Genomic DNA, 13,713 nt, shown 5'->3' with positions numbered 1-13,713 from the left:
ATTTTTTATTGCCAGTGCTCTCAGGTTTCCAGGAACAGCCTCTCCACTCTGCCTGTGCCCTTCCAAGGATGGAGTGCCCACAGCTTCACCCCAGCAGAGCTGAGCCCCAGGCAGGCCATGCATATGAACGTGCACCCATGAGGAGGCTCATGGCAGTGGGGCTGAAAGGATGCTGACAGAGCCTGTGAGGACAGGCTGCCCCCACCCGCTGTGTGACAACATGTAGAAGAACATATGTAGCAGATTAAAAGTCTAATTTATTAAGTACAAAAGCTGATTATAAAAGTATATGACTGACCTAATTTTGTAAAAGTGTTTTTAAAGAAAAAAATAAAACCTTGCAAGGATTTACATCAACTACTAACAAACTGTCATTAACGAGAGGTAGGATTATGGGAGATTTAAATTTTATTCTTTATACTTTAATGTGCTTTGTAGATTTTATGCTTCAGCATAAATGCTTCTATATTCAGCAAAGAAAAATGCATAATAAAATACCTGCTATTTGGGGTAATTTTAAAAACCTTTTCACACATTTCAAATGGCAGAATTACAAACAGTCCATACTTTTCTTAACATAATGATATAAAAATTTTCTCTGACATACAGAATTCCCAGAGAGTAATTTTAAAACATTTTAATGCTTCTTAAAATCTTAATTTACAAGACATGTCTTACTGCCACTTACCTTTCAATACAAAAATTTTACAGTGCCTGTTGCTATAAAATGACAACATAAAGGGCTGGGTGGTTCCTCTCCTACAGGCCATTCTGTTATGAGGAATATCCATTAGTCCACTGCTAGAACCTCTGTATGTCAACCAATAAGTTACACATGTTATATACATAATTACACGAGGACTGTTCAATTCCAGTATGTTCTTACATACCACAGGGCATGCCAAGAGCTACTGAGCACAAGCTACTTGTAGCCAAGAAAGAGTTAGACGTGAGAGTCAGCCCAGTCAGCCAGGCCTTTTTGGTGGAGAATTTTAAATGGTAAAGAATTAACAACTACTAGGCACTGATTCAGGCTAATTCCAGAAAAACCTGGCTGTTTCTAGGAAGCATGTGATTCATAAACCTTCTGACCCACAGTCCCTGACAACTCATAACACATTTTTTATTAGTGATACAAAAATACTCTGTCTTAGATTCAAGCTTCACTTCAAATTCCTAGAAGTATCTAAAGGATTTCATGTTCTCTGATTTAGATTTACTATAATATTATATCACTCAGTTTAGCTGAGTTCGAATAAAACAAGTGAACATGATTTGGCCAAATTTTACAGGCACACAACTCAAGATGCGACAGTGGCCAGCAAAGTTCTCCCGGGTCCTGGGCTGTACCACCGCACGTGTAATCCTCAGCCCACCGGTGAGTCCACATTTACTGATGTGGAATAAAAACAGTAACTCAGTACATTTTTGGACAGCGAGAAGATCCTGTGGTCATGAAAATCAGCACTTCAGCTGAACAGCAAGAAGTCAGAAACTCAGGAAGAGGTTTAAAACTCAGCATTCCTTTATCTTTCTGAAACAGCTGCTCACCTGATGGACCCTGTCGAGGGTTAGAGACGACACAGGCAGGCAGCTAGCATACCTATGTTCAGAGAGGAAGTGTGTACGCATGAGCCTGGTCTGGGGCCCAGGGCAGGTCGGGGGTGGGGAAGGGGGCCAGGCCAGGATCCTGTCCTGCCCACCAGTCTTTCTGTATTTTGCTCTTCCCTGTGAATCAGAACTGAAGCAGCTGTCCTTGGGCCTCAAACTCCTTCTGGCATAAATTCTAAGTATGACCTTGTCATTTGAAATGGTATAAAGAGTTGAATTTTTAAAATCAAGAACTGTAGTTTTAGCCTAAAAAAAGTGCAAACTCATAATACAGCAGAGGACTACACCTACAGCACCTGCAGTCCCTCACCAGGCTTCTTCCCCAGTCACACCATCTGTTGCAATACTGACATTCATGTTTCTGTAAATGTCCCAGATTAAAAGGTTTTGAGTAATTCAGGAAGTGGTTTCTAGAATGAGATGGGTATGTAAGTGCATGGGGGGGCCCTGTGCTCAGGAGCCTGGGGTCCTCTCCCCAGGGGCTGCAGATGCACCCCAGCCCCTCTGATGGCTCGCGAGGCCCCTTTTGGGCTGGGGCTGAGTGAGCTCACGTGTTGTAGGCCACATAGATGGGGTCCAGCTGGTCGGGGCTGAGTGGACTCATGTGTTGTAGGCCATGTAGACGGCATCCAGCTGGTCGGCTAGGAAGCCATCAAGCAGGTGGGGTCCAGCTGGTCGGGGCTGAGCAGGCTCATGTGTTGTAGGCCACGAAGATGGGGTCCAGCTGGTCGGGGCTGAGCGGGCTCACGTGTTGTAGGCCACGTAGATGGGGTCCAGCTGGTTGGGGCTGAGCAGGCTCACATGTTGTAGGCCACGTAGATGGGGTCCAGCTGGTCGGCTAGGAAGCCATCGCGCAGGTGCATGCGCTGCTTCTCCCCGCGGGAGTTGATGGGGATGACACCCGGATCCACGATGACCACCACGCCCACCACCAGGTGGTGCTCCTCCAGCACCACGTTCGTCACCAGGGCCACCAGGTCCAGCGCGTCCTGCTCCAGCCCATCCAGCTCCACCACCACCACCAGCAGGTTGGTCCAGGTGAACACGGCACTGCAGGGAGAAGGCGAACGGTGTCACATGGGGCTGAGCACTGGCTTCAGGGGCCAAGGACACACAGGAAATGATGTCAGACAAAGGCCACGAAACATCCTGAAGTAGGTTCACTGGTGTCATCCTCTGCTCAAGTCAGTTACAATTCAAAGGTTTGGCTAAGTGTGTTTTATTGGATGTCTATTCCAATTAAAGTTCTCGCTGAGAATCAAGACAAATCTGACAAAAAATGGTCCACTGGAGGACCAACCCTCTTTAGCCTTCTTGCCTAGAGAACCCTAGGGACAGTATGAAAAGGCAAAAAGATATGACACCAGAAGATGAGCCCCTCCAGGTCGGAAGGAGTCCAACAGGCTACTGGGGAAGAGCAGAAGGCAATTACTAAGAGCTCCAGAAAGAATAAAGCAGTGGGCCAAAGTGGAAATGAAGCTCAGTTGTGGATGGGTCTGGTGGTGAAAGGAACGTCTGATGAAAGAACAATATTGCATAGAGATCCAGAATCTTAGGTCCATGAATCAAGGTAAATTGGAAGTGGTCAAGCAGGAGATGGCAGGAGTGAACACTGACACCGTAGGAATCAGCAAACTAAAAGGGAGGAGAATGGGTGAATTTTTTTTTTTTTCGTGATCTTTTTTTTTTTTTTAGAATGGGTGAATTTAATTCACATGACCACTGTATCTACTACCGTGGTCAAGAATCCCTTAGAAGAAATGGAGTAGTCCTCATAGTCAGCCAAAGAGTCCGAATGCAGTTGTTGTTCAGTAACTAAGTCATGTCCAACTCTTTATGATCCCTTGCACTGCAGTACAGCAGGCTTCCCTGTCCTTCACTGTCTCCCAGCATTTGCTCAAACTCATGTCCATTGAGTTGGTGATGCCATCTAGCCATCTCATCCTCTGCCACCCTCTTCTCCTTCTGCCCTTAATCTTTCCCAGCATCAGGGTCCTTTCTAATGAGTCGTTCTTTGCATCAGGTGGAAAAACCATAGTTCTGACTATACAGACCTTTGTCAGCTTTCCTTCAAAGGAGGAAGCATCTGTTACTGCTTCCATTTTTCCCCTCTGATTTGCTATGAACTGATGGGACCAGACGGGTTAGGGCTAGGAGAAGAGTGAAGAAGCTGGCTTAAAACTCAATATTCAAAAAACTAAGATCATGGCATCTGGTCCCATCACTTCATGGCAAATGGAAGGGGGAAAAGTGGAAACAGTAACAGACTGTATTTTCTTGGGCTCCAAAATCATAGCAGCCATGAAACTGAAAGACACTTGCTCCTTGGAGGAAAAGCTATGATAAACCTAAACAGCATATTAAAAAGCAGAGACATTGCTTTGCCAACAAAGGTTTGTATAATCAAAGCTATGGTATTTCCAGTAGTCATGTATGGATGTGAGAGTTGGACCATAAAGAAGGCTGAGCACTGAAGAATTGATGCTTTCTAACTGTGATGCTGGAGAAGACTCTTGAGAGTCCCTTGGACAGCAAGGAGATCAAACCAGTCAATCCTAAACGAAATCAACCCTGAATTCTCATTGTGATATAGTTAACTTCAGCCAGGTTGATAAGTAGTCCAAGGCCCCTTAGGGATGAGGTCCAAATTCTATCTTAGCAGTCATGCAGGCACCATGTTAATAATTATATAGCAACAATATCTTGCTTAAAGGCACGCTTTCCTACTTAACAGGAACTTGTTCCTTCTGGCTAATCTTGAACTGAAGTTATCTCAGGATGCCTTGGGAAAGGGTCTGGTGGAACTTTTACAATCTTGAGATATTCTTTTTACCTATTCTTAGCAGCCAACTGAAAAGTATATAATTTTCTGCTCAAGTTAGCAACATGGGTACTCTTTCTACCCACTGCTGATGTCTGTGTCGGAAGTCTTCTGTGCTCCTTTTCAATAAACTCTATTTTTCTTTTCCATTTATTTTTATTAGTTGGAGGCTAATTACTTTACAATATTGTAGTGGTTTTTGCCATACATTGACATGAATCAGCCATGGATTTTCATGTGTTCCCCATCCTGATCCCCCTCCCACCTCCCTCCCCATCCCACCCCTCTGGGTCTTCCCAGTGCACCAGCCCTGAGCACTTGTCTCATGCATCCAACCTGGGCTGGCGATCTGTTTCACACTTGATAATATACATGTTTCAATGCTATTCTCTCAGATCATCCCACCCTCGCCTTCTCCCACAGAGTCCAAAAGTCTCACTACAAGCCTCAAGTGGTCTCTATCATCCGCCTGGCCCGGTGAGGGAATTTTTCTCCTCACAAGAGCCGTGAGCTCAAGTACAGCCTACACTCCGAGGCTACATCACATCAGAACCAGTTTCAACTGGAAGGACTGATGCTGAAGCTGAAACTCTAATATTTTGGCCACCTGATGTGACGAGCTCACTCAATGAAAAAAGACCCTGATGCTGGGAAAGAACGAGGGCAAAAAGAGAAGGGGGCTACAGAGGACAAGATGGTTGGATGATATCACTGACTCAATGGACATGAGTGTGAGCACACTCTAGGAGATAGTGGAGGACAGAGAAGCCTGGCATGCTGCAGTCCATAAGGTCACAAACAGTTGGATTCAACCTAGCAACTGAACAACAAGAAGAATCAAGAATATTATTTGATATTGAAAGCTGTACTTTTCCCAATGCAACCTCCCTATAAAGTGAGGAAATCATGCATCTTGACCATTTAAATTAGGAAATCCATGTAAACGCAGAGGCATTTCAGAGTAACCGTGGGGCACTCACATTTTGCCTGTGCATTTGGGGACAGACTCTTAGTTTAAGACTGATTAACAGAAGAGAAAAAACCAAGCAAACCCAAACAAGTTGTCTCTGGCGCGTGACTCGCAGAGTGTGTCTGGGGCCTGCTCCTGGAGAGGAGGTGGCTGCCCACATGTGCACGACCGCGCGAGAGCTGCCAGCTGGTTCCCCGGGCCCTCACCATTCAGCGATGCTCCTGTGCGCGCGGATCACGGACGTCTCGATGTCAATGGGGTGGTAGCGCATGCCCCTCAGCTCCAGCGTCTCGTCCAGGGACCCCACCACGTACAGCGCGTCATGTCGCTCTGCAGATGGCACAGGTCACCACCTCAGCATGGCTCCGTGCTGAAGCCTCCTGCCGTGCGCACCCACGTGTGAAGAGTACAGAACAACAACTCCTACTATCTTGGAGACAAGGCAGCGGCTACAGGGGCTCCCAGAGCTCTGACTGCATCTGGCCAGCCTGCTGTGGCTGTGGACTCTGTGACCCTGGGGGGATGTATGGGGAGGCCCTGATACATGGCTGGTGAGACATGCCCATGGCTCTGCCTGGGGCGCCCAACAGCTTCCCCCAGCACCCCCACACCCTCAGCAGAGGCCAGGATCCAGGAACAGTGAAGGAAAAGGAGCAACTTTCAGAGAAACCGTATCAGAGCACCTAAAGAAACCTGCCCCTAGGAAGGGGTGAGGTGAGCTGGCAGGAGGTCCCAAGACACTGCCTGTATGGGCTCCTAGCTGTGGCGGCCCCAGGACTGGGGGTGAGCACTGCAAAGGAGCCCTCACCTCCACTGGCGTCGGTGAGCTCTGTCCTTCGAAGGAAGCCCAGGAAGCCAGTCCTCGCCCAAACGGTCTGGGTGTCTCCGAAACTCAGCCGGGCACTGAAGTGGTCGGCATGGAGCCCCTCTTCCCCGTAGACTGTGTAGTACCCGGTGGCATTGTGGGGGCTACTCACCCAGATCTGGGGCCCAGAACACAAGGGGGTCGGTCATCACAAGTGCCAGGCACCATGTGTCCCAAGACACGGCAGCACACAGTGGGGTAGGGGTAAGGCGCTTGAACTAAGTCACAAAAGAGGTCCAGAGAGCAAAGAATTCTCTCCTTCAAACAAACCATTCCCCTCCTTGGACCCCTGAGTGACAGCTGCAGGACTGCAATGTACACAGTTCATCGCAAAGAAAGAACGGGGAGGAACCTGCATGCACATCCAGCAGCCAGCGAGAGGTGGGGTCCCCATCCTCACCTCCCCCAGGTGCGAGTCTCCCAGGGGCCCTCTGGTCTCCGTGTGGGCAATGATGACCTTCACTCCAGGGAGAATCTGGAAGGAGAACCGTGCTCGTCAGAGGGCATGTGGCCCTTCTGATGCAAAAGCGGCAAAAACAATACCCTTCGAAACTGATCTAAAGGACGTGACTCGTACACGGATGTGACTAGGTTCAGAAGCCGACCTAAATCTGACTGAATTTTAACAGAAATAAGAGATTTTAATAAATAAAAATAAACTGTGAATCTTAGCAAAATCACCCAGCTCCTGAGAATGAACTCTATTCTGGATGTTGAGAGGCGAGGAGGGGATCTTTCCCTGAGGACCCTCTCAGGCTCTTGAGGGCAGGGAGTCCAAACACAGCTTGGCTGGGCCTCTACCCAGCCCCAGAGTCTCTGGTTCTGGAAGGAAACCTGGCCACCAAGAGGCATTCCTGCCTCCAGACTTGGGGCTCCATGCCCACCAGAGGCTGTGGAAAAGGCTGGGGGAGGGTGTTTCATGTCCAGCGCCCCCACCCGGGGCCTGGGGGCCCCACTGGACCTGGGACTGACCATCTGGCTGCTTCTGGATACCTATTCTGTGTCCTTAGTTTCCCTGGGTGTAAAACACGAGATGATGGTGGAGATTTCCAGCAGGTGGGGGAGAGGCGAGGGGTCATGGAAGGCTGGTCAGGCTCTGTTGCCCACAGGACACTGCTGAGCCTCTGACCTCTCCCTGTGATACCAACCTGGACCCTGAGGACCCAGAGCTCTTCCCAGAACCCCAGTCCATCAGGCGCAAGTTATTGTAACAGAAATACTGGGGGGGGGGGGGGAAGTCCATAAAAACTGAGTGCAGAGGCACATGTGATAGGAAAAAAATGTACCAGAAAGAATTAAGATCTCTTTGAGAAAAACCACCATGTTTACAGAAAGGACAATGCAGATGGCAGTGGGACATGTCTGTGCACCCAGGGAAGGGCGGGGGAGCCCGGGACCATCTCCAGCCCCCAGCCCCTCCCTCCGACACCCACACACTGCCTCCTTTCCTCTACTCCGTGAAGCTCCAGCCACACTGGCCTCTCTGTGGCCCCAGGACCTTCACACCAGCTGAGCCTGCTCCCCACGCCCCTGCTCCTCCTCTGGGGCCGCCCTCGGGGGGTGCACAGCCTTTACTAGCTCCTCTCCCACACTCACCCAGGCTCGCTCAGTGCTGCCCCCGCTGCCCTGTCCCTCTCTGGGCACAGCCTCCTGAGGCAGGCACGTGCACAGCCTGTGTGAGCAGGGCCGGGAGCTGTGCTGGCTCCACTCTGCCGCGCCTCCCCCTCAAGTCCCTCCCCCTTCATCCTGCCTGACTGCTCCTGGGAGCCTTCTTCCTTCCTCCGAACCTCCCCTGCTTCTGAAGATGCCTGTTCTCCTGGGTCTATGCCTGCTGAGCCCTCATGGTGGCCCACAGTTTTTCCCTGGGTGCCCTTGGGTAGTCTCATGGCCCCAACACCTAAGCCCCTGACACAGCTCCTGTGGTTGAACCAGGCCTAGATTGCTATAATGGTGAACTGCCACTGGGGATACTGCCTGGCTGTCACCTGAGCCGGGGGAGAAGCTCTTCCAGGCCCCAGTGGGCTGCTGCAGACCACACAAAGGCACCAGGGCCTCAAGACCCAGCAATGCAGTTCCTACAGGTCTGCATCTGAGGTCCTCCCTCTGGGCTGGAGCTCAGATGTGGACAGAAAGATGTAGAGGGTATGTGTGCATGTACGTGTGTGTGTGTGTGTGTGTGTATGGGTGTGTGAGTGTACGTGTGCATGAGTTTGTATGTGTCTGTGTATGTGTGTCTATATGTGAGTATGTGTAAGTGTGCCTGAGTGTGTGTGCCTGTGTATGTGACTGTGTGAATGCATGTGAGTATGTGTGTGTGTGTGTGTGCATGAGTGTGTGTGTGTGTGAGTGTGTGTGTATGCATGCAAGGAGGTGAGGCCAGTCAGACCTCAGGGGACAGAAGCTGGAAGCCAAGCCCCACGCCACTACCTTTCCGGATTCAGTCAATGGCAGACTGTGCGGAGAACCCCGTTCCACCAGACGTACCCTACAAATGAACAAGGAAGACAAATAAAATTGACTACACAGACAACAATCTCTAAAGAAGGCAACTCATAAGGTAATCAGAATTGATTAGCACTGTGACGGCCAGTCCCATGACGACAGCCAAGCCTTTAGCCTTTGATCATGACCTTGCTGTGACCTTGGGACAGTGACTTCAGGTGCCTGGCTCAACCAGCAGCGCTCAGGACAGGAGCCCCTGGCTAGCTGGCCTCGCACTCCAGGAAGCTCCAACACGGTTTCCCTCATGCTGAATGTGAGGGTCAGAACCAGGATCTGGCTCTAAAGCTGGGAGGGACCCAGACCTGTAGGCACACACACTGTGGCCCCCAGGACACATCTGCTGACAGGATGCCCACATCCTGCCTGGAGACGGGTCTTCTTTTTTACCCATAAAAATCCAAATGTCAAATGCTCGGTCACTCTTGGAAGGTCGTTCCCCTCCTGGTCATGGGAATGACTGATTAAAGGAGGACATGGTGAGACTTCCCTGTGGTCCAGTGGTTAAGAATCCTCCTGCCCAAGCAGAGGCCATGGGTTCAACCCCTGGTTCGGGAAGATCCCACATGCTGAGGGGCAACTAAGGCCATGTGCCACAACTACTGAGCCCAAGCACCTAGAGCCTGTGCTCTGCAACTAGAGAAGCCACTGCAATGAGAAGCCTGAGCACTGCAGTGAAGACGCGGTGCAGCCAATAAACAAATAAAATAACTTATTTTAAAAAGGAAGGACACAGTGAGCAGGGGCGGCCCAGGCTGAAGGGGGCCGGGGGCTGTTACCTGTCGTGGCGCAGTGCCCGCATGTCCACATAGACAGTTGTGGGGTCTGGGCCGGCCGTGCCCTGCAAGGGGAGCAGAGGAACATCCGCTCAAATCTCCCGCCCACCGTTTCCAGGGGTGTGGCATGCACACAGGCACAGTTCCTCCCAGCCAGGGGGCGCAGGTGGGGGCAGGAAGGCAACTGCTCTGCCCCCAGCAGGCGTCTGCCTTCCTCCAAACACCTACAAGACTTGCTGACATGGCGGGAAACCTCCCCCAGCACTGAAGGGAGAGATCAAGTCAAACAATCTCACATTTCAGTCCCGACAGCTTCGATTCCCACCGGTCCCTGAGAAAACACCACCGTGGGTTTGGGGGCATGTCCCTGAGCCGTGCTTGCTCGGCCCTAATTCTCCTGAGGGCTGAGCACAGCGCGACCCCTCCAGGGGCGAGGCCTCAGCAGGATGTTCAGTGATGTTGCCACTCTGCTCCTCTCACCTGACACCTGACGTTGGCCCTGACAGAGGGCAGCACGTCCCTTCTGTTAGACATTGAACATCAAACTACACGGACACTCTGCCCCAACACCATTCTCTGGCGATCCCAGGCAACGTCACCGACGTCTGCCCTGGAATGAAGACGGCTCTTCCTCCAGAGGCAGCAGACTGTGAACGCTAAATACTTCTGAAAATACTCTGCTCTTAAACTCGTTTTTACAAAGGAGAGAGACCACAAGAGGCCACGTGAACTCACAGAAGCACAGAGGCACCTCGAGGTCAAGGTCAAGGTCATACCTGCTCAGCCAGCTTTCCCAGCCTGTTGGGCTGACAGACACAAAGGAGGCCAGCAGAGCGAGACAGGGAAGAGACGCCACAGGAAACACAAACAGAGAGCACAGGCACGTGAGGAAGGAGCTGAGAGAGAGCAAAACGCATCACTGCATCTCGAAGCGTACAGAGCAACAGCTAGGCTCCTGCCGGCGTTTCCAGGAAGGAGGACCAGCTCCCAGACACTGAGCCGACACAAGGGTTGCGCTTATGGCCACCAACCCCAGGCCACCAGTCGAGGTGCAGCTGCACCATCGACATCAGGAGGGATCTCCCAAGGAACCCATCCACTTCTTCCTGCCACTCGGTAAGGGTCCAAGCGAGACCTGGACGGTCAGCCATCTATACTGTGGAGAGGATGTCACAGGAACACCTGGACAACAGGACACTGATCTCCCCAGTCCAGAAACGCCCTGTGCCCGGCGGGCATTGGTCAGGACCGGGGCTGGGGGACAAGGGACTGTGGTTCTCCTGAGGCCTTTCCTCCCAACAACCCTGAATGCGGGAGCAGGTGCATGCAATGCATTTTAGAAAGAACAGGGATTGAGATACTAGCCTGGAAAAGAGCCCCAGTCCCCTGAAGAAGCAGAACACCACTGCTATAGTGAGTTGTTCTGAAATTTTGTTTCCTTTTAAAAAGTAAAATACCTCAGTGTTTCAAGAATGAATTTAGGGCAATATAAATTATCACACTCATTAATGTTTCCATTTAAAATTGCCAGGTGTCTTACAAAACAATAAATTTAATCTTGCTTTAGAATATTAGTTACATACTGTATCCAGCTTATAAATTCCTCTCGGTAATTGTCACTTTTTGAAAACAACTTGCGCTTTTTCCAAATAAGCCTTTGTTCATCAAGAACAGAATCTCTTTTAAACGAAAATGCTCAGTTCTCAAAGCCATATTTAGAAAATGCAAAAGGCTGGAGGGCAGAAGGGACCAGAGGATAGGGCAGCACAGCGTGTGCACAGGCAACCAGAGGAGGCCCCGCCACCTTACCTGGAGGCAGATGGCCACGTTGACCCTGCAGCCGAACGTGGTGCTCACGGCGCGCGCGGGCAGGCCCAGGTCTCTGAACAGCTTGGAGAAGGACTGTGTGAGCGCGATTCTGGGCCGCTCCTCAGCCACCACCATGCAGGTGCGCACACATGACAGGTTCACGCCCTTCATCTGCGGGAGGAGCGCGCGTGCCACGCCTGTGTCTGCGCTCAAGGGCCGAACCGCAAGGAGCCCCAGCCCCTGGGGTCTGCGCCTCCGCGCCCCCACACCCGTCCTCCACCGCGACACTCCAGCCCCAGGCCCTGGGGACCATGAGGCCTCACAGAGCCCTCGCTATGCTCAGAGCCAGGGTCGGACCCCAGAAGAAGGGAGGGGCCGCTGCGGGAGCTCCGCAGGTATGCGTGGGGGTGAAGCTCTCAGCACGGGGCAAGGCCCCCTGGGAGTGTTTTCTGTTTCCAGCCCCCTCTTCCCTCTGGAACTGTCCCTGGGGGCTCTCCAGTCCCGCCCGCACTCACTCTGAGCGCTGCCGTCTGCGCGCCCAGGCCCCGGGCACACATCTCCATCACGGAGTAGGAGCAGAAGGTGACGCGCGCCTTGTACTGGCTGACGGCCCACAGCCACAGGGACACGTTGGTCTCCAGCTCCGGCGGGGGCACCAGCACCGACTGGTGTCCCGAGTAGACGCTGGGACAGCGACAGGGGCGGGTCAGCACCACACCCCGCCCCTCACGGATCTGCCCTTCCAGGCAGAGTCCGCCCCTTCTGCTCTGGTCAAGTTGGGGTTTTGGTGGAAAAGGTGGGACGCAGGTCCCCCCCCCCACATTCAAGGACCCGGGGTCACTGTGAGGGACCCACTGCAGGCAGGGCTGGGTTCTTCTCATGAAGATGGGTCCCTACTTCCCTGTCCTGGATGGAATTGGTAGTAACAGAGAGTGTGCATTTAATAAAAATGCACTTTTACCCTTTAACTCAATTTCAGACCCACACTCCAGCCAGGGGCACACTCACACACACCAACCACTCACACATGTATCCTCTGCTTCCTGGACCCTTAACAATGTATCTCAGAGATGGGGGGGGGGGGCTGGGACTTTAGAGAAGCAATTCAGCTAGCAGGTAGTAAGGAGGAGTGGGTGGAGCTGTACCTGCACACCCACCGTACACCCCCCTGTACACTCACCCTCCACTCACCTGACACCCACCCTCCACCCACCCGCACACCCACCTTCCACCCACCTGCAGAGACACCACAGGGCGAAGCCGAGGCCACAGTAGGGGTCGAGGCAGATGGCGATCTGCCTGGACGGGTACAGCTCACACTGCAGCTTGATGGAGCGGCACAGGGCGCTGGTGGCCGCATGTGACATCTGAAGGAGTAAAAGCCCACATACACCAAAAGATCCCCAGGAATGCACACTAAAAACCTTCTAGGCGAGACTTCAGGGCAATAAAGAATTTTAACAGAGCTTTTGGTGACAGACTCATCCAAGCCACTTGGTTGTTGAGGCCAGAGTCATGAATCAGAAAGTTTAGGTATCACCATAAAACATCAAGACATGCATTACTCTTCAGGCTAACCTGATTTGGGGGTTTATTGATATTTAACACAAGCTTTAAGGAGCAAAACTGCTGCTTCCAGCTCTGGGAGGAAGAAGGGCTTGCGCAGACCCGCATCAGCACCCTCTGTGTCAGGGACGAAGCGGACGGGGGCTCCAGCCAGAGGACCCACCTTCACACCTGCCAGGATCCCTGTCGTTGACACGCTGAAGTCCAAGTACGCGAGCACATCCGGGGACGGGGGCCTGAAGATGCTGGCCACCTTCTTCTTGGGTATGTCATCTGGGGACCAGGAGACACAGGTGGTAGGGATGCCACTTCAGTGCTTGCAGGCAAAGGGGAGCAGGGAGCTCAGAGCAGAGGTCAGGCTGCATGTGCACATGGGGAAGGCCACCTGGAGAAGACCCTCGCTAACCACACTGAGCGTGTGGCGGCTGACAGTGGGTGTGGTGGACACTGACGGGAGAAGGCAGCCCGTGAGAGCCCTCCCAGGACCCCGGAGGAGCAGAGACTTGGCTGGGTCCCGGAGCCTGTGATGAGCCAGGCTCACTGCCATTTCTGCGCAGTGAGCAGAGAAGTTGGGTCAAGCTCCCTCACCCAACTTTATCCCACTCCCTCAGGACCACAGGGGCACAGGGCTGACCGTGCACAGGTGGGCACAGGTGAGGCAGGGCAGGGAGCGAGTGAGGCAACAGGACTCCTTTGAGCCCGTTTGCCCTGAGCCCACCCCAGACCCCCTGCCACCAGCTGCCTGGGCCAGCTCCCAGTGCCTGCAGTGGTATCAAGCAGGTGGTCATGGACACAT

At 52.3% G+C, this 13,713-nt stretch overlaps 1 protein-coding gene across 5 annotated transcripts in view; it reads right to left on the bottom strand.

Moving 5' to 3' along the window:
- Positions 1-390: 390 nt before the first annotated feature.
- DIP2A (disco interacting protein 2 homolog A) overlaps positions 391-13,713 on the bottom strand; it is a 108,633-nt gene continuing 95,310 nt past the window's right edge. For 4 of the 5 annotated variants that reach the window (XM_043474656.1, XM_043474658.1, XM_043474659.1 and 1 more), the window contains 10 exons: positions 13,081-13,190; positions 12,588-12,718; positions 11,867-12,035; positions 11,352-11,522; positions 9,546-9,607; positions 8,695-8,752; positions 6,668-6,742; positions 6,211-6,385; positions 5,609-5,732; positions 391-2,661 (listed from right to left, as the gene is read on the bottom strand). In XM_043474656.1, coding sequence (XP_043330591.1) covers positions 2,409-2,661; positions 5,609-5,732; positions 6,211-6,385; positions 6,668-6,742; positions 8,695-8,752; positions 9,546-9,607; positions 11,352-11,522; positions 11,867-12,035; positions 12,588-12,718; positions 13,081-13,190 — 1,328 coding nt within the window. In that variant the 3' untranslated portion in view covers positions 391-2,408. Of the gene's footprint in view, positions 2,662-5,608; positions 5,783-6,210; positions 6,386-6,667; positions 6,743-8,694; positions 8,753-9,545; positions 9,608-11,351; positions 11,523-11,866; positions 12,036-12,587; positions 12,719-13,080; positions 13,191-13,713 lie in introns of those variants that run through there. The other variant, XM_043474660.1, reaches the window with a different exon arrangement.

Source organism: Cervus canadensis, chromosome 7 (assembly GCF_019320065.1).
Source record: "Cervus canadensis isolate Bull #8, Minnesota chromosome 7, ASM1932006v1, whole genome shotgun sequence".
NCBI lineage: Eukaryota > Metazoa > Chordata > Mammalia > Artiodactyla > Cervidae > Cervus > Cervus canadensis.
Note: the sequence above shows the minus strand (reverse complement) of the source record. Positions and strands in the feature narration are given on the sequence as shown.